General features: G+C 43.5%; 1 protein-coding gene across 1 annotated transcript in view; it reads left to right on the top strand.

The window, feature by feature from the left end:
• Positions 1-15,211, top strand: part of PEX3 (peroxisomal biogenesis factor 3) — a 137,158-nt gene extending 121,947 nt beyond the window's left edge. Inside the window, exons 11-12 of the mRNA XM_069235121.1 lie at positions 2,982-3,069; positions 14,268-15,211. Of these exons, the coding sequence (XP_069091222.1) occupies positions 2,982-3,069; positions 14,268-14,351 (172 nt within the window). The 3' untranslated portion in view covers positions 14,352-15,211. The remainder of the gene's footprint in view (positions 1-2,981; positions 3,070-14,267) is intronic.
• Positions 15,212-21,422: the final 6,211 nt, after the last annotated feature.

A 21,422-nucleotide genomic window follows, 5' to 3' on the forward strand; every position in this document is an offset into this window, starting at 1 on the left:
TTCCTGTGAGCTGGGGCAGGGGCGCAGACTGCAGGAGGATAAGAGAGAGACTCCCCCTGTATACTTTAAAAGGTGCTCTGTTGTCAGTGAGAGATCCCAAGAAAGGGGCCTGAACACATATCAGAAAGGAGATGGGGCTGATAAGGAGAACAAAGAATTGGGCTGAAAGCCTGGGATTAACCTTTTAATGCTCCCATCATTGTGGCTGACATCCAGATATCTAGTATCTCCCATGGCCTGTTTTGTGGGACTATCAGCTTCGAAGTCTCTCCGGCTGTGAGAGACTGCTTTTCAAAGGAAGAGGGAGAGGAGAAGTATGTACTTAAAAAGGAGCAGAACCCCAACAACAAAAACTTCAAACATCCAGACCCTGAATCACATTTGGGGTCTGGAAATGGACTATAAGAACAAGAGGTTGAGAACCCAAAAATTGTCATCTGCAAGAAGCAAGACGGGCTTTGTGAGGAAAGGAAGCTCTGCAAGACTTGTGCTGGTAACCAGGACTGGAGGGCTAAGGCCTACTAGTCTCCCTGCTGGGTGAGTGGACATCACCCAAGGACTCCAAGACCACCTGCTCTGAAGCTTGGAACACTAGTGCCTGCCTGCTTGCAAAGACCAGAATGCCCTGTGAGGAAGAGGAGAGTGTTGGAGGGAGCGAGGTCCAGTGGTAAGCCATGTCAACTGGACTACCAGTGCGAGGTGTGAGGATATGGCTGTGGCACCGATCGGGTCATTGGGCATGTATAGATTCAAGTTGTCAAACCCTGTATGCCGGAAGAGGGCCACTGTGAAGCTAGCCATGAGCATAGTGCTGTGCAGGAAGAATAAAAGCCAGTACGGCCTTGTTTCTGTGACCCCGTGTGCAAGGAGGAGCTTCTGTGGAAGATACTACCGGACAACTAGGGCCCAATCCTGCACAGAACTTTATCTGCAATCTTGTATACCAGGCGGGGCTGCCATGATACGGAGTACTGTGTGGTGAGGGCTGGATCGTGGGTTGGTAGTGTTACAGCAGCCCTGTATGCCCGGAGGGACTTCTTTTCTCAAGAGTGCTGTAGAGGATCAGACCGAAGACCTGAAAACTGTGAAGCCATGTGACCCATAGGTCATAAGAAAGCATCTAGGATTGCACCAGAGTTGCCGCCGTCAACTAAGGAGGACACCATGGCCCCATTGCCACATCGTTGGGATCCCAACTGGGTGCATCGGAATCCAACCCACCTCACTCCCCCTCCCTGTTGGGGAGTGCAGGTTTTACCATCCAAGGGAGCGCATCGCTGCTGAAGCCGACTGCTTAAGCTCAAGAGAGAGCCTTTGCCTGTCAAGTGCTCCACGCCTCCTGTTTGCAGGCAAGTCCCTGAACAGGACCAGAGATTTGCGAGTGCCCTTTGGTGGGACACCCACTGAGAATCTGCACGCTGTCTCACTGCTGAAGCAGGTAAGCCTGTTTACATGCTTATCAGGCCCCAGAGAACTTGCTGCTAAAAGCACTTCGGCGCCAAGACACTTTTGACTATTTTCTAAGACTCGAAGAGGACTCTTGAGGTAAGGCTTACTAGTGAGCATTCCCTGGATGTGACCACCAGTGAATGGAGAATAACCCCGACTATGTAATGAACAATGGGTAGGACAGGGATTAGCCAGTTAAAATACCAGAGCCCCCAACCTTAAGGGGAAATGTGTGGTCCTTTATTTTTGTATAACAACTCTTTGAATGCGTAGAGTTAGAAATAAAATACTACTTTTTATCACAAAAATAAGTATTTGACTGGACAATGATTTAGTAACACTGCTGTGCACTCTTAGAGTTAGGAGTCGTGTTCACTAACCTGTATTCACACCTCCGCCCCCGAGGGAGCCTTAGGCTGCTCGTTCACGTCTACTTTTGAGAGTCCAGTGCAGAAGGGGTACTTGGCCTAGTTGCTCGGGGTCCATAGTAAGTCGGCTACTCGGAGTAAAGAGCCTCAACCCTCTTGGTTCGGCGCAGTAGTCCTTGCGTGCTCCGTGACCCTTTAAATTGGGTTCGTTATTTGAAGCTCATGCGCCTCCAAAAGAACGAATTTACCAGTTAGTTAAACCTAATTCTCCAAGTGCACTGTACCTGACCTCACCTATCACAGACATCACAAATTACATAAGTGAAATTACTATTGACGTCACATAACCATTCACATTATTAGTTTCACTAAATTGAAATGGGTGGTGGTCCACCAACTGCACCACACGTCTAAAATCCGGGAATTATACCTATAATGTATTGAGCATACCTAGATTTCACTGGGCTCCGATGGAAGAGGTCATAGGTCACACTCACTTTAGCAATTTTATGTTCAATTCATTTGTCTATTTATAGTGTTATACTTTGGTTACTGGCGGCAGTAAAAACGCTTATGAAGGCCCCTGGGCATGTGCACATGAGTTGGACGTGGCCCTGCCCACTAACCTCCAGAGCCCAGACCAACTGAGTGCAGTGTCCATGGCCCAGAACCCATTTCGCAGAGCCTTCGCGCATGTGCAGAATGCTCTGGATGCAGTGCATCACTTTGCGCCACTCAAATTATCTGTCTTGTTCCCTCAGCAATTAACCACAGCCTTGGGCTTGCCTTTTCGGTGCACGCCATGTACATGCCTGCAGCGTGATCCCATACCTGAAAATCCTGCTGCGTGCTGCCTTCACCACGAGTTCTAGGCACAGGGCTCGATCACTCCCTCTATCCCTGGAGCGAGCTGGCCTTGCAGGTGCCACCTGTGATGAGGGTAATGGTGTCATTGCTCACCGTAGGTGGCGAATTTTAGTGATTATTTAGATTTTCATTATAATGAGAATGTCTCATGTTTTTTAGGCAAATATACAGTGTTTTGCAAGCTTGTTCGATTTCCAATAACTAATTTACAAAACAGAAAATCTTTTTACATTGTGAGCAGTAATGGGTTTATACTTTATTTTTGTGTTGTGTGTGTTTTCTCTGTATCCTCTCCAGTGTTGGTCTTCCACTAGCAAAAATTATTCCAATAGTAAACGGGCAGATCCACACAGTGTGTAGTGAAACCCCCAGCCACTTTGTTCAGGTAAGAAATCTGTTTGTCTTTGGAAAAAATAATCGCATTGCAGTCGCAGATTAAAAAGAAAATGTTTCGAGTCATTAAAAATGCCAGTCAAGCTGTGGAATAAATACTCACATTAAAGTGTTAAGAGGAGCCAAACCCTTACATCTGATGATTCCGCTTTTTAAACAATCATTCCCGCCCGGTAACGCTTGAAAAACTGTTGGTGATCAGTAGAATATTTTACCATGTGCCCATAATCTTCGATTTCATTAGACAATTTTACTATTTAAAAATTCCTTTCAGACCTAATCCGTATATTAATTGCACCTGGTCTTTGCATCCATTCCCAGAATGCCGTGATATTTGTAAAGCAGTTGCTTACTTATTTTAGTTTTTATCATGCTCGTGGTTTACTGCTTGTTATAAACTGACATGCTTTCGATAGTCGGTCAGACTCTAAAATACGGAGTAAATATTTAAACCATGCACGTTTGAAATATTGCCTGTCTTTGTTTATATTTAAGTCTGTTTAGCCCATACAATCTCTTGCACGGTGTTCACCTCCTGATTTTAGCGGTCGAAGACTACCAGACAGGGCAATCTCACAATTCTCTTAACCCCTTCGCTGCCAGGCCTTTTCCCCCCTCCTGTGCTAGGCCTTTTTTTGGCTATTTGGTGCAGTTCGCGCTTAGGCCCTCATAACTTTTTGTCCACATAAGCTAGCCAAGCCAAATTTGCGTCCTTTTTTTCCCAACATCCTAGGGATTCTAGAGGTACCCAGACTTTGTGGGTTCCCCTAAAGGAGGCCAAGAAATTAGCCAAAATACAGTGAAAAAATCGGTTTTTTTTTCTCAAAAAAATGTGAAAAAGTGGCTGCAAAAGAAGGCTTGTGGTTTTTTCCCTGAAAATGGCATCATCAAAGGGTTTGCGGTGCTAAAATCACCAGCTTCCCAGCTTTCAGGAACAGGCAGACTTGAATCAGAAAACCCAATTTTTCAACACAAATTTGGCATTTTACTGGGACATACCCCATTTTTACAATCTTTTGTGCTTTCAGCCTCCTTCCAGTCAGTGACAGAAATGGGTGTGAAACCAATGTTGGATCCCAGAAACCTAAACATTTCTGGAAAGTAGACAAAATTCTGAATTCAGCAAGGGGTCATTTGTGTAGATCCTACAAGGGTTTCCTACAAAAAATAACAACTGAAAAACAAAAATATTGAAATTGAGGTGAAAAAAACATCAATTTTTCTCTACGGTTTACTCTGTAACTTTTTCCTGCAATGTCAGATTTTCGAAAGCAATATACCGTTACGTCTGCTGGACTCCTCTGGTTGTGGGGATATATAGGGCTTGTAGGTTCATCAAGAACCCTAGGTACCCAGAGCCAATAAATGAGCTGCACCCTGCAGTGCGTTTTCATTCTATACCGGGTATACAGCAATTCATTTGCTGAAATATAAAGACTGAAAAATAGCTATCAAGAAAACCTTTGTATTTCCTAACTGGGCCCAAGATAAGGTGTTGAGGAGCAGTGGTTATTTGCACATCTCTGAATTCCGGGGTGACCATACTAGCATGTGAATTACAGGGCATTTCTCAAATAGATGTCTTTTTTACACACACTTATATTTGGAAGGAAAAAATGTAGAGAAAGACAAGAGGCAATAACACTTGTTTTGCTAATCTATGTTCCCCCAAGTCTCCCGATAAAAATGATACCACACTTGTGTGGGTAGGCCTAGCGCCCGCGACAGGAAACGCCCCAAAACGCATCGTGGACACATCACATTTTTTGAAAGAAAACAGAGGTGTTTTTTGCAAAGTGCCTACCTGTAGATTTTGGCCTCTAGCTCAGCCGGCACCTACGGAAACGTACCAAACCTGTGCATTTTTGAAAACTAGAGACCTAGGGGAATCAAAGATGGGGTGACTTGTGGGGCTCTGACCAGGTTCTGTTACCCAGAATCCTTTGCAAACCTCAAACTTTGGCTAAAAAAACACATTTTCCTCAATTTTGGTGACAGAAAGTTCTGGAATCAGAGAGGAGCCACACATTTCCTTCCACCCAGCGTTCCCCCCAAGTCTCCCAATAAAAATGATACCTCACTTGTGTGGGTAGGTCTAGCGCCCGCAACAGGAAATGCTCCAAAACGCAACGTGGATACATCACATTTTTTGAAAGAAAACAGAGGTGTTTTTTGCAAAGTGCCTACCTGTAGATTTTGGCCTCTAGCTCAGCCGGCACCTAGGGAAACCTACCAAACCTGTGCATTTTTTAAAACTAGAGACCTAGGGGAATCCAAGATGAGGTGACTTGTGGGGCTCTGACCAGGTTCTGTTACCCAGAATCCTTAGCAAACCTCAAAATTTGTCTAAAAAAACACGTTTTCCTCACATTTCGGTGACAGAAAGTTATGGAATCTGAGAGGAGCCACAAATTTCCTTCCACCCAGCGTTCCCCCAAGTCTCCCGATAAAAATGATACCTCACTTGTGTGGGTAGGCCTAGGGCCCGTGACGGGAAATGCCCCAAAACACAACGTGGACACATCACATTTTTTGAAAGAAAACATAGGTGTTTTTTGCAAAGTGCCTACCTGTAGATTTTGGCCTCTAGCTCAGCCGGCCCCAGAGGGGGGCAGAAATGGCCTAAAATAAATTTGTCCACAAACCATCCCCGGTGCCTAGTGGTTTCTGCCCCCTTGGTAGCAGATTGACCTAAAATCGGCCAATCTGCCCCCAAGGGGGGCAGAAATGGTTTAAATACAATTTGCCTCCCAGGGGAGCGACCCTTGCCTAATGGGTCGCTCCCCATCTCTAAAAAAAACAAACAAACAAAAAAAAAAACACCCCAAAAAAATTTGCCCTGGCGCCTAGAGGTTTCTGCCCTCCCTGGGGGCAGATCGGCCTAATAACAATAGGCCGATCTGCCCCCGGGGGGGGGGGGCAGAAATGGCCTAAAATAAATTTGCCGCCCCCCCCCCCCCCCCCAGGGAGTGACCCTTGCCTACGGGGTCGCTCCCCCTGCGTGACATTGGCGCCAAAAAAAAAATCCCCAGTGCCTAGTGGTTTCTGCCCCATTGGGGGCAGATTGACCTAAAATCGGCCAATCTGCCCCCAAGGGGGCAGAAATGGTCTAAATACAATTTTCCCCCCAGGGGAGCGACCCTTGCCTAATGGGTCGCTCCCCATCTCTTAAAAAAAAAAAAAAAAAAACATTTTGCCCTGGTGCCTAGAGGTTTCTGCCCCAAAGGGGGCAGAAATGGCCTAAATACAATTTTCCCCTCCAGGGCAGCGACCCTTGTCCAAGGGGTCGCTCCCCATCTGTAAAACAAAAAAAAAAAAAATCCCTGGTGCCTAGTGGTTTCTGCCCCCCTTGGGGGCAGTTTGGCATAATCAAAATAGGCTGATCTACCCCCCCAGGGGGGCAGAAATGGCCTAAAATAATCCCCCCCCCCCCAGGGAGTGACCCTTGCCTACGGGGTCGCTCCCCCCTGCGTGACATTGGCGCCAAAAAAAAAATCCCCAGTGCCTAGTGGTTTCTGCCCCATTGGGGGCAGATTGACCTAAAATCGGCCAATCTGCCCCCAAGGGGGCAGAAATGGATGGTCTAAATACAATTTTCCCCCCAGGGGAGCGACCCTTGCCTAATGGGTCGCTCCCCATCTCTTAAAAAAAAAAAAAAAAAAACATTTTGCCCTGGTGCCTAGAGGTTTCTGCCCCAAAGGGGGCAGAAATGGCCTAAATACAATTTTCCCCCCCAGGGGAGCGACCCTTGCCTAAGGGGTCGCTCCCCTTGTGTGAAATTCACGTAAAAAAAAAAAACTCCCTGGTGTCTAGTGGTTTCTGCCCCCCTTGGGGGCAGATTGGCCTCATCAGAATAGGCTGATCTACCCCCAAGGGGGGCAGAAATAGCCTAAATATAATTTGCCCCTTAGGGGAGCAACCCTTGCCTCAGGGGGTCACTCCCCACACCTAAAACAAAAAAGTAAACAAAAAAAATGATCCCTGGTGCCTAGAGGTTTCTGCCCCCGGGGGGGCAGAAAAGGCCTTCCAAAAAAATGCCCCCCCTGGGAGCGTCCCTTGCCCAAGGGGTCGCTCCCTTATGACAATTTCACACAAAAAAAAAAACATCCCTGGTGTCTAGTGGGCGTTTCAAAAGCCGAATTGCAAGCAATCCGGCTTTTGAAACGCTTGGAGAGACTTCAAAGGGAAGGAAATACATTTCCTTCCCTTTGAAGCCTCTCCGGGCCTCCCCCACGTGATCGAAAGAGAAATGCAAAGCATTTCTCTTTCGATCGCGCGATGGGGAGGCTCTGTGATTGTCAGCGCTCGCTCGCTGACGTCACGGGGGGGGGTCGGGGGTGGAAGGGCTTCCCCTTCCATCCCTGCCTTAGTGGGGGTGGGGGGGAACCCCACAGAGGGAGAGCTAGCGCTCCCTCTGGGCTGTGTGCCTAGGACGTAATGGTTACGTCCTGGGCACAGCAGCACTGTGCCTCAGGACGTAACCATTACGTCCTGGGCACAGAACCGGTTAATAAAACGGTGCCCACTTTTTTGACGGGGCCTCGTGCCTGCCACAGGAACACTAGAACAAGTGACAACTGTGACCACACGAAGTCAATATACACCTCGCATGATCTCTGGTTTAGTGAACACTAGAACAAGTGACAACTGTGACCACACGAAGTCAATATGCACCTCGCATGATCTCTGGTTTAATGCACTCCTGTTGCGGGCGCTAGGCCCAGCCACAGAAGTGGGGTACCGTTTTTGTTGGGAGATGTGTGGGAACACTGGGTGGTTGCTAGAAAAAATATGGTAGTGAGGTTTTAGTTTTAAGAGCTCTGCTTGTTCTTGAAAGCTGGTGAGGTGTTGATATGTTCACAGTAATCCGTTTGTTAATGCCATTTAAAAATAAAAAACAATAAACATTCACTTCCTTTTGTTCCCCATTTTTTTTTTTCAATTAGTGCTATAGTTTGCCTATGTATTCAGTTTCTTCCAGGAAAATCCACAAACCTTGGGAACTTTTTAAACCCCGAGATTTTAAGAAAAAAGAATCAAAAATTGACCTGGATACTTTTTGTGGGGAAAAAGTTATGAAAGCTTGGACCCGAAGTGCCACAAATTTCAAATAAGCATTGACTAAAGCCAATAGGTCCGGCATTAGCTGTTATCTTTCTGGTAATTCTAGTTTTGTTTTGTCCTGGTTTTTGCCAAACTTTATTGTGTGGAAATATGCCGGGTCCTCATCAGTCAAAAAAAACAAAAAAAATGAATACAAAGTTTTTGGGGTCTCAAAAAGCCACACCGTACCATAGTAACCCAGGCACTAAAGGTAACTACTTAAAAAGTCTTGCCTTTACGAAAGAAACAAAGAATGCAAGAAACAGAGATGCCAATAAAAAAGGCAAGTAAGAAGGAAAGGAAAAAGGAAGGAAAGAGCGAAGAGAAAGAATGAATGGAAGAAGGAAAGAGAAGGATAAGAGAAAGGACTGGAAAAGAAGGAAGGGGAGAAAGAAGGAAAAAAATGAAACTCAAGAATGAAAGAAGGCAAGAGAAAGAATGGAAAAAAAGGAGGAAGGAAAGAAAGAAATTAGAAAAGAAAGGAGAGAGAAACGTAAAACTTAAAAAGAGGATAACAATACACAACAGATTCAAATGAACACATGGTATGCTGTCAAAATAACAGAAGTCAGAAAAGCAAAACACTACAGAAGGAATTTACAACAGCATAGTAGGCAGGATGTGGTATCTGATAAAGATCGAATGAGCATTAGAAGCACCCTACTATCGCATCAGGTTCTAAACACAAAGGCATCCCTAGTGTAGTTTATAAAGTAATAACAAAAACATTGGCACAGAAAGGAACTAGCTTGTTTGTGAATGTGGTCCTTGCAAGAGCAAAATGCAGTCACTCAGAGTGAAGCTAACCAATGGTGGCTTAAGTACGCTGACCCCTTGCCCCGTGCTATATATTGTAGTGGGTGGAAGCAAAATGTGAATCACAGAACATAACACAATTGGTTGAGGAGAGGTGACTCAAATCTCCTATATGTATGTATATTATATATAGTTTAGTAAAATCAAAAGGTCTTGGCTAACGCCAGTCCTAAATAAGGACTTTGCACTGGGGGTGGAAACCCTGGCCAGCTAGGGGGTTAAATTATATAAACTAAACAGATCTAAATGCAATAATTGATTTAAAAAATGAAGGTACATTTTATGCTGCAGATGTCTTAGTATTTATGTGAACCAGGTTATTTTGGTATTCAAAAGTGTTTTCTTCAAAAGAATAGGGCAATTATTCTGTGAATTGAATTTTTGGGTAAAGCTTTCAAATACTTTTTGGGATCTGAGTAACCCTTGCTGTTTCTTTCGTGTATGTCACTTTCTAGTGATGTTTGTATACTTCTCTAGAAGGTAACCTTTAGTGGTGTTAAAACCCACATCTAGGGGCAGACATATTGGGAACAGCATGTCTCTCTGTGTTCGTAACTCTCATTCTGGACAGAAAGTACTGGTGAGATGCCAACAAATGACTTGTCAAGGAAAATTAGAAACCTCGATCTCCCTTCTATATTTCATCTATCTGAACCTCACAAAATTGGACCTTTACATGCAAATACTATAGCCTAAGAACTGAGTAATGTCCTATACGTAGCTTTCATAATGGACCTTATTAATATTTTCTTTTTCTCAAAGCTTACAAACTCCTTCTCTACCTTAAAACTAACCTGGTCTTCTAGATGAGACTCAGATATCATTACTAAGGAGTCGTGTTGGCCTCTATGATCCTCAGAAGCAGATCTAGGTTGCATCCAAAATTAGTGTCCCTGGAAACAGAGTAACGTCATATGGTTCATGCCAGTGCTGGCAACTGAATCGTTCACTGTAGTCCTAATAATCTCATTTGATTAGACCTCACAAACATGGAACTGAAAATCCTCTGATGCCTGTAAACATTGTGTGACCCTAGTGGAATAAAAAACATACCTCAAACCTATTGCAGATTAAATGTTTTTTTTTTTAGCTATCTCATAGTTCAGCAGTTCAACAACAAGCCTTTATTCGGTTATCATAACCATCAAAGCAGCATAATACAATTGGTTTCGGAATTTAAAACATATACAAAAATATAAAGGAACCTAAAACTAATAGAATACAATCTTAAACTTCATAGCTTTAAAATGCCTGTGTACCTAATATTAATTTCAAAAGGAATTATTTAAAAAAACGACTTCGTACATGGCAAGCGGCCACAAGGAACTTGCTAACCGCAAGGATTAAAAAATTAGAGGTATCACTTTTTAAAATTCTTATAGCTGTACAGCACTGGCTCAGACCCAAGTCTCGACAAATTGCACAAATCCATTTTGACCGTGGAATAGAATATGCAGGACAGAAAAACATAAAATGTTCTACAGTTTCTGAGCTACCACGACAAACTGGGCATAAGTCAGAAAGTAGAGTTGGTCCCCAACGTCTTGATAAGGACAGCAGCGGAAGACTCTCAAAGCGAAAGCGTGTATACAGGCCCTTCCCCAATAAATCAGGTATAAGATCTAGGTACGGTTCATACTGAGGTACCACTTGAAATCAATAAATAAGTTGGTCAACCAACCATATGGTTTACAGCAAATGGAATTGTTTCTTACATAGGACCAATAAGCTGTTTTTAGAATGGTTTTATGAGATTTTTCCAAGTTTTGTGGGTTCTCCCAGAAAATTCCCAATCCCAGGATACAGAACCAGTTGCTATCTCATAGGTTTCCTGTATCTAAGGTGTGCGTTATTAATGCAGTTACTATAGAAAACCTATAGATATATGACCGACTTCCGTGTGTGATAATGCTAACCCTTGAATTTGCCTACTCTGTTGAATGGTTACAATTGCTCGATGATGTATGTCTCAGCAGAAAATCCCCCAAAACGTATTAATCTATTTTGTATAAGTAATTCACATAGCTAAATAATTTGTGGTATAATATATACTACTAGGTAATCAAAAATATATTATCTGCATTGTTTGCTTTGTTTCCACTGGTCATTCCATAACACATTGGACTGCCCATCCAAAATACATGCAGCAGTTCAAATATGACATTTTGATAATCATTGAACAACACTTCTTGTTCAGCAGTGCATCTTACTCATTATTTTCAACATATAGTAATAACAGTACCCAACAGAATATTTTGGACAGATTTCCTGAAGCTGTGATTTTCAGAACAATCACCCAAGCTATATAGTTGGCAGGATGTTGCCACGTCAACAGCAAATCCTTATACCACAATTATATACAACTTAAAGCCAATCAAACAAGTTTGTTTAATACACAGATCCAGACACAAAGTACACTGCATAGATCTCCTTCTGAATTGGGCACTTAAAAAAAACTGGCTTGGGCTGGGGGGGGGGGGGGGTCACATTCCTGATATGAGCTGTGACTGAGCACTCAGTGCATAATCTGGTTCCTATTGGCTCACCCATGATGCTGGTTCAATCAGCAATGTTCCTTCAGAGAAATTCATGGAATTCATAATTAAGAGCTGACCAGAATATCAACGTAGGTTTTAAAATGTCACAAAAATGAAGGGAATGTGATGTAGGTATTGAAGAATATAGCAAAAAGGAATTGGATTTGGCTGTAGAAATGAAAAATCAAACACACTTGCATTTGTTTTTGACTCTGGCAGAAAGCAGTGCCCAATGCAAATTTGTTTAGCAAAGACCGTTTTTAAAATGTTTGGCTTTATAAAAATGATTCGGCTCACTCATAGCAGCATACATCCTTATTAAAAAGTATGTAATGTCAATTTTTCAAGGTTGGTAGACGTAGAGCCCGAGATTTCCATTTCACAGGGCTGTCCATATCACCATTTCAGGCCCATGGCAATCTGCTCATCTGCAACTAGTTCCTCAGTTTCCTCTCTAACCACGCTAACTCCTTGAGTCTGCAGGGATTTCTTCACTCTTGCAACACAGGGGAGAACTTTCATATGTGAAAGCTGAAGAAATATCTACGTGCATCCTGTCTGGTTCTCCACTAGGCATGTGCCGCTCTGATTCCTGATACTTTATCTTCAGTACAGAAGCACCACATGGCAAAGTGGTACCAATGGATGAACCAAGACCCCTTTGTCCTTTCTATTCTCTAAGAAAGTGTCTTCCTCAACTTTTACAATGCAGTTTGAAGATGGATGACTTTTGGGAGGATTGTACCTGGAGCTCTGTCAGGCAGTAGAAATTCTCAGAACAGTCCAATCTTATGTTCTTCTGTAGGAAGCAGCTTTTTATCTGAGAGAACGCGCACATCAAGCTAAATTTCACAAAGTTCCCACACCTCTATTGAGTAAACTGAGTGACTTTTAGACTCCTGCACTACTGCAGTGCTATTCCAGTGTTGTGTACTACACAACAGAAATCCAAAATGTAATCATTAGACAGGCTATCTAAAAATTATAAAACCTAGACAAGGAATGTGGATAATCGGAATCCATTGTTTCCATTGAGTTTGTTATACTTACAGGCATGCTGCAGATTTGAAGTTTGTAGTTATTTACTAAAAATAGGTAAGACAATTAGGTTGTTAGTCACATATTTCAACCCTGTTCTCTGCAGACTGTTGTACAAACATGTTCATCCAACTTTAAAAGTTAGTGTAGCTACATAGAACATTTTCATACAGTTACAGCTACTTACAAAGGTCACAAATATCTAAAAAGCACAAACCTTTTTTAGGTTGAGTCTGTGGACGGCTTGTGCACTGTCTGTTGTGTGGCTTAACAACAATGTGGAGGGGCTTGGTGTCCTCCCATTCCTTACCGTTGATTTTGTTTCCTTGCCACTCTTATTTGGCTGCTTCTTATTCGTGCCCCAGCTGGTCAATGTTGTGTTTGTCCCTCCCATGGAGCATTCCCTCCTTACCATTGTGTTGATTGGCTGTCAACAGTGTTTCCACTGCATGCTTTTCAAGCACTACTTCATTCTTGAATGTGAAGCACTCCATTAGACTGCATGTGTTTTTGAACTGTTAAACTGTTAACCTTGTGTACTTATCTTCCCATTGCTCTCTATCACCCTACCCCCTCCCCCCCCCCCCCCCCCCCCAACATGTTGTGCATGCCTATCTGCTTCTCCTCGTTTCCTCCTCATACCGTCCATGTTGCTTTCCATTTCTGGCGCCCTTTACAACCCCCTGCACTCCCGCTGTTGCGTTTGCTTTCTCAAACCCCTCCGACCTTACCTCATGTTGCTTTGTCAGACCTCTCTATCCCCTGTGTTCTTTTGAGTGAACACCCCTCTTGTGTTCTTTTTTTTTTTTTTAAAGAAAGGTTTGTTCGTTTTACGTTTTTTTTTTTTTTTCTCTTTGGTTACCGATTCTACTCGGATCTGTAACTAAAAAAAAAAGCAACAACAAAAAAGCTGTGTCATTTTGTGGTCATGCTTATGTGTGGTGCGAACACCTGCAAAATGATGTAGCACTCTCAACAGCTTATTTTTGTGTTTGTTTAACTTTAGCCACAATGCTGCGCAGTATACCTACAAACCATTGGCAAAGCCAATAGGTCACAAAGGTGAGACCAATTGGCTTTGCCAATGCTCGTTGTTTTTAGAGGTCGTATTAGGAGGCCCAGCTAGTACAGAGGTCAAATACCAGATTTTCACAGTCAAAAAATAATTGGCAGAACACAAGAAAAAGGTGGATTTCCTAAAAACACATTCTTTTTTTTGACACAATTTTACAAATATTAGACAAACTCATGTTCCGTAACCAAAGGCAACCTTGACTTGTCAGTAAAAATCTCCAGACATAATGAATATACCAGGGTCTTCCAGACTTTCAAAGCGCTGTAGTGCTATAGAAATAATAGATATGCGCTACACAAATGTGGATAGTTTAATGTAACGTATTATGGAATTGTCAGTGGCATCACTAGCGGACAGTCAGATACAGCCCATGCCGCCAGCCTTTTGTCCTGCCACCCACTTGGGCCCCAATACCACATCTGCTGAATGTGCCAAGAGACCACATCGAAAAAAAAACTGACACACACACACACAATCGCCCTTTGTAGGTAGCTCCACCAGTTTTATCTGTGGCCACTTTTCTGACCCCCAAAAATCACTTCTAGAGACCTCAAGTGCAAATTCCTCTGTTTGGCATTGTTTATACTAATACAGTTGTGCAATCATGATCTTCCTCTATAGGACCTGTTGATGATGGAACAAGTCAAAGACTTTGCTGCTAATGTATACGAAGCTTTCAGCACTCCTCAGCAGCTGAAGAAGTGATTGATCTTACACCTTGAAAAGGATTATGGAAGAGGTCATTTGCTTCACATTGATGTCCTCCGGAACAACACAGCTGGAATTAAACAATGAAGCTAAATTTGAACCCGTGCTTCTCATAGCTGAATTGACCAAGTACCTTTTATCACCAAATAGTTCTTTAAAAACAATGTATCTGAAAAGTACTCTGGATGAATGAGACTACAGAATGCGTAGTTGTCGAATGTGCCCGCTCAAATACCTCAGATAAAAACAGTTAAATAGAAATGTGCGCAGAATGACTCATCATTTGCCTGGATAAATAAGCCCGGCGCACCTATTTTAGATGCACCAAAACAATGCCTTCCATGGGTACCAGTACATAGATGAGTACGGTGCCTACATTCATCATATTAATGAGCACAGATTGCAGTTACCATCATGATACAATCTACTTCTGAAAAATATTTACACAATATAGTCTACTGTGCATGGAGCGTGGTCCTATAAAAGGTCTAACATGTGGAATGTAATACTTTTTCTGACCCAGTTAGGACGTAGCTGTCTTTATTACATGAAACATTTTAGATTCCAGTCCAGCGTCCCCCTTCTGTTGCTGTAGTAAAAAGATTTCAGTGTCTGCTTGGGCCAGAGAAAAAGTTACTGTATATCAGTCGAAACAGTCAGCCGATGGTACCTTTGTATAGCAACTTGATTCATTTAATTTACGTGTTTAATTTGTACAATATGTTTCACTGCTGTTTGTATAAAACTACCACTGTGCATATTCATTTGTAAATACCTGTTCTTACCAATGTTTTAATTATTAGGATATTTGAGCCCACTGGAATGTCTGTATCACAATAAAATATTTTAATGTACAAGACCCGTTTCTAGCCATACTTTTGTAATTTAAATGAAGTTATTGTTTTTACTCATTTTCACAGATAATTACTGAGAGAAAGCCCTCTGTTTCTTGATCTGTACCTATTTTTAAATGTCGACAAAAGCAAAGAGTAAATCTTGTTTTGAGTACTTTCATTGATGTCAGTCATGACTGCCAGGCCAACGGTTGGCATCTGATCTAATGGACCTTGCGTTATGCGTTTGTAGTAAAGCTGAAAGATCCAATTTCAGGTGTGCCATTATCAGTCACAAATGACAGTATAAGATATTTCTGTCTCGGTCTATGCACATGTAGAATTAGTTTGGATTGGAGGGGGGAACCTGTACGGTACCCGCCCCCTGTGATGATGCTCACCGGCACCTGTTAAGGGACCCAGTTGATGTTGCGGTGATACAAAAAGGTATCGGAGAATATTTTGACCTCAATGATATCCCGGGTACCTCTCTGCATACAGTCTGAGCTGGCTTCAAGGCTACTATTAGGGGAGTCATGTCCTCTATCGCTATCTCATCTGTGTGAGGGCCTCTCGATTAGAGGAGAAAAGACTGACGACAGAGATCAAGACTCTTGAGCTCTTTGACCAGTCTGCCCCATCTCGGCACAACTGAGCGAAAAGCATTGCTTTCCTATGGATCTGGTGGTGAATTGTTGACTCCTTTAGGGCCTTGCTTGGCTCCCCAAACATGCTAGACCGTGAAGCTCATATATACCCACCCCTACTAAAAGAGGTCTCGAAATATGGGTTGCACTTAAAAGGGACCTCACTACATTCCCTCTCCAAACACTCCACTAGCTCATATCCCAGACTTTGCCCTGGCCCTTGAGGCCCATTTCTTTACTAGCTGGGGGGCAGGAGACATGCCTCACCCCTTCACAGCTTATTTGAGGGCACGACTGTCAAGACGTTTGAAGTGTAAAACAGAATTCCACATCCTCTAAACGGTGCTGCTGCAATATTGCCACCTGCGCCACTGGTTACTTAACCCCACTAACATCTAACAGGCTACGAGACAATACATCCCTTTTGAGACACTGGCCAGGGCATAAGCTGGCACCAGCGACCTGATACCACGCACCTGTCAGGTATGCCAACAAACCACACCAGCGATGCCTCACACGTATGAAACTCAATGGCAGGGTGACTCTACGGATGACATTTCCCAAAAGCAATGGAACACACTCTGATGAGACATCCCCAGGATCTATACCAGCATACCACAATGCAAGACAGCATACAAACTGATGACCCCATGGTACTACACATTAGCTTGCCTCCATGCCGTATACCCTGTTACCTCATACAAATGTTGGAGATGTGGCACCACTCCTGGGACCTTCCACCACATATGGTGGTCCTGCTCTCACATCAAAATGTACTGGAAGGACATTCTGGGCCATATCAAAGACCCAGTAGGCTTCCCTCTCCCCAAATCTTACAACACAGCAGTTCTGGGCATCCGCCCCCTGGAACTGAAAGCGATGAGTCATGCCGATTGGCACCTCATCAATCACATGCTAGGTGCTGCCAAACAACTTATCGCACTACACTGGAAGAAAAAATAACTGCCCCTCCTGTTGCACAGTGGATCATACGCATCTGGCATGTTATGGCCATGGAGCTCCTGTCCCATGAGCTGGCACACAGATTCTAACTTCACCCCTGTTTTACGGGAACCTGCCTTAACCACGACTCCCTAACAATGAAGTCGTGGACAACGAAAGCAGAACCACGCTTTCGTTAACCACGACTCCCTTGTTCTGTGCCTTAACCACGCATGTGCTGAACCACGCACATGCGTAGTTAAGGCACAGAAGAAGGGAGTTGGCTGAGGAGGGCAACGTGATTAGGTAAGTGGGACTGTTTTAGGGGTGGGGGGTCAGGGTAGTTTTAGTTTTAGGGGGTGGGGGTCAGGGTGGTTTAAGTTTAGGTTTGGGGAGGGGGGTCGGGGTATTTCTAGTTTTAGGGGTGGGGGGTCGGGTGGTTTAGGGGCAGGGGGTTGGGGCATTTTAAGTTTTAGAGGGGGTGGGGGTTTGGGGTATTTTTAGTTTTTGGGGGTGGTTTAGGTTTTAGGGGGGCGGGGTGGGGGGGTCGGGGTGATTTTAGGGGAAGGGGTCGGGGTAATTTTAGGGGCGGGGTTGGGGTGGTTTTAGGGGTGGGGGTCAGACTAATTTTAGGGGCGGTGGGGGGTTGGAGTAGTTTAGGTTTTAGGGACGGAGTGGGGGGTTGAGGTAGCTTAGGTTTTAGGGATGGGGTTGGGGTGGTTTTAGGGGCGGGGTGGGGGTCGCGGTAATTTTAGGGGTGGGGGTTGGGGTTGTTTAAGGGGGAGGGGTGGGGGGGGTCGAGATAATTTTTAGGGGCGGGGGGTGGGGGGCCAGGGGGGACTCATGCTGAAACAATGTATGCCTTTCACTAATGCCTTTACCAAGAATGCCTTTACAACGAAAAATCGTTGTTAAGGCATTCGTGGTAAAGGCATTAGTGGTAACAACGCGGTCGTTGTTCCGATGCGTTGTTCAGGCATGCGCTGTTCTAGCATGTGTAGTTCGGACATACATTCCTGTTTTACGCCAACCAACCTTAACAAGCGGCAGCTTTTTGATTAAGCCCCTCTGCGCAGTCAGGCAGTCACAGAGATGATAGATCCCTGGCCCGCTACACTCTGACCACTTGAAACAATTTTTGAGGCATTTCTTTGTAAGCGTTCAAGACCTGGTAAAAAATTTGCGGGTACACGCAAAACTTGCATACACTCATGACAGGTACTTGCATAGCCATCTCGTCAGACTCTGCACCGTTTGCTTCGATATTGCCCTTAGATATCTATCAGTAGTCTTCAACAGCCCAGTAATAAGGGCACGTTTTGAAAGAGCCAGCACCTGCTGTACAATAGATAAGGATAACATGTAGAAGCCATATTTATCATTTTACCTTCTGAGCCATTTATACACTGACTCACCAGAACCACCTTCTAACTGTTCAGGAGGGCAGCTCTACAAGCTTTTAGAAGTGAGAATAATTCCTCTCATTGCGAAACAGCAGTGAATCATAATTGAGTTTGACAGAAATAACTTGGTTTTCTTTTACCGGATAACTGCTCTTAAACATTGCTAGATATAAATAGGTATGGTTATTTTTCTCAGCATTCTTAATACTTTTTTCTTCATCATTACAGAGCATTTTAATGTGCCAAGCCTTTAAGGCTTACAAGTCATGGCAAACTGTTAATGAAAATCACATTTTTCCTCTAAAGAACACAGATACTGCGCATATGTCATGATAGCTCGGCATCTGCTCAAAATTCCAGGGTTAGCCTTACTCATAGAGCAGATGGTAGAGTGCCTTTTTGGCGAACGATCCTGTTTTGCATGTCATCAACTATGGCTAATCAGCTGGACACCTTCAATTCCTGCTCCACGTCAGATTTCAAAATAAATCTGTAAGTGTTTTGTACAGTTTAAAAGATGTAATTTTTCGGAGTCCAAACAGTACACCCTGTGACTGATAAGCACTTTGAGCCAATTTACTTTTCCGAGCTTCAACTTAAAAGTCATGTTTTCAATCTGATGCTAGGTTGGAAAGTAAGACCAACATTAAAAACAGCGGGATGGTTGCCATGCCAGAACAGCCAGCTTACAAACTACTGCTATATTACCTCTGTTAAAGATTTATGCCTGCATATCTCGAGTACCTACAGATTCTATAATGCACCTTAGATTTGAATGGGTGGCTAATTAACTGCTTTCTGAACACACACTCAGCCCCGTCAGATCCTGAATAAAGTTAAGCTATTAGATTGTGTTACAATCAAAAAGAGCATCTAAATTATTTTTTTCATCTTGATAGGCAAACTAAATATCCAAAGGTGGGGGTGTGTGTGGCGGTTCCCCTAACCCTCTCCCCTTCTGGTGTATTTCAGCATCTTGACTGCTTCAGAGAACAAGCGGCATAAATGAATAAGTATATCTCGTATTTCCATTATTTATTTTCTTCTTAAAAACGTAAACACTTTGCCAACACGTTCAGCGATTCAAGACCACTTCTTCATGGTCACAAGTCTTTTATATAACAAATTAACTCTACAAGATTATTTTAAAAATGATAAAAATTCACACAAACTAAAAAAACAAACTCTTAATTATATTAACGGAAAAAAGATCTCATATGATTCAGAAAGATAATTTTCAACCTAAATAAATGTCGGATGTATTTAACAAATAAAAAAAAACATTGTAGCAATGTTGCGAATAATTACATTTTCCTGTTTTTAAGTGTTTTCTCCAATAGAAACATTACCATTCAAACCTTACAATTCATATGTTTATGTTCAGTCTCCCACACCACCCTCTGCACTATCCTACATGATGCCGGCATCTGCGGCAAAGCCCTTTAGTGGATCGGCTCCTTCCTCACCAGCCAAACCCAGAAAGTCCGGCTCCCAACATTCACCTCGAAACCGTCAGACCAGCTGCGGAACCCCCGGGCTGGACTTGTTCTTGTACACCTAGGCCAGTTTCCAAGGTTTCTACTGGCTTGATGACTACAGTGGCTCGGACACCTCCTGAGCCCCTGCACAGGCTCCAACACCAGTATCTGAAAAGTGCAAGCCTGCAACAGTGCCGTCACCAAAGTGGTTTGAAGCTTCTTTCACCCAGACGTTCATGCCGTCCTCTCTCCCGACTAGAGTACCTCCTTCAAAGTATGCTGAAATTAATAGCAAATAAAAGGTTAAAGCAGGTTCAAATGAATGAGATCTACCTTAATGGAAGAACTGTTTTGATCTGACTCATTCCCTTAAGCCATGCCTGATAAGTATTACATCTGCACAGTGGGCTATGACTCAGGCACCACTGAAAAACCCTCATCTGCCATCTGATGTGTGGCACTGATTGAATGCATGCTGCCATAAAGCATAGTGGACAAAAGACCTACAGAACAGGGATCTGTGTCTAAGTCAAAAACATTGTGATTGTGATGAGGAAAAGCCTCTATTCGGGTCTAGCACTGAACTTAATGAGTGTTAGCTTCTGTGTGGGAGTGAGGTGAGTATTGGGAATTGAGAGCAGTGCTGGACATGACCCGAATGGAGGCTCAGGAGAAATACAAAAGGCTGTCCTCACTTACAGGTTTCCTCTCACCCTAACCACCCTTCTCTCCCACAATCTACCAAATGGTATTGCACCAGGAAAACTAATTAGTATCTCCTCTCAGCAAAATGCCTGATCAAATTTTTAAAGGAGCTTTATCTTCATTCTCCCCACTTCATTGTATAGGTCTTCTCCCTCCAACTTCATCAATCTCAGTAATATGCTTCCAATGTCCAGGAAAACAACCCCACCTCCATCTGGTGCACAGGAACAAGCCAGTGGTATCCAAAAGGAATCCTACATGCCTCCATTACTCTAGCTAACTCATACACACAACACATTTACAATACAGGCCACATAAGCAAAAAAGTCCCACAGACACTTGGGATGTTGGTTCTAGGATCTGAGTTAGCACATAGAAGTAGAGCTTTATGACAGTGGGACAAGTAGGCCTCCACTCGAGTGACAGATTAGAAAGCCTGGTCACAAGGTCACATGACCAGTCTAGGAGCCCATACTCATGTCCAGGACCGGGCCTAGGCTTCTGCGCACTGACTAGGGCTGAACTCAAAATCTAGGATACCAGATACTCTGTCAGGTACACAGGGCAAGATAAATTTACTGTATAGGATGTAGGGGACATTCACATCCCAGCGTGGTTTCATTGGTTAATTGGAAATACTACTGCCCATCTCCCAGGCAGGCATTACTTTGCGATTCATTCATAAGGTGAGAAATCTGTGGAAAGATGTTTCCATTAAAAGATAAAATGACGTTTGTGGTTTTTAAACATGTTTATTGAGTATTTTTAGACATGTATTCAACATGGGTATAGCCATAAATCACTATTTCGAACTAGTCTATCATCCAGCAGTTGTCACTTTTATCAATGCAACCATGAAATAAGAGTACTTCAATAACATTGTGCCTCATTCCATACCAGTAGAGTTAGAGGGGCCTAACAGGTGAGGGTGAGGTTGGGATAGAAGAGGAGGGGGTGACCATTAAAGCAAGGAGGTGCTGGTGATCCATGAGACTGAGGTGGAATCGGAGGGGCCAGTGACTTCCCCCAATCTCGTTTTGGTGTGGAATAGGACCCTAAT

Source organism: Pleurodeles waltl, chromosome 5 (genome assembly GCF_031143425.1).
Source record: "Pleurodeles waltl isolate 20211129_DDA chromosome 5, aPleWal1.hap1.20221129, whole genome shotgun sequence".
Classification (NCBI taxonomy): domain Eukaryota; kingdom Metazoa; phylum Chordata; class Amphibia; order Caudata; family Salamandridae; genus Pleurodeles; species Pleurodeles waltl.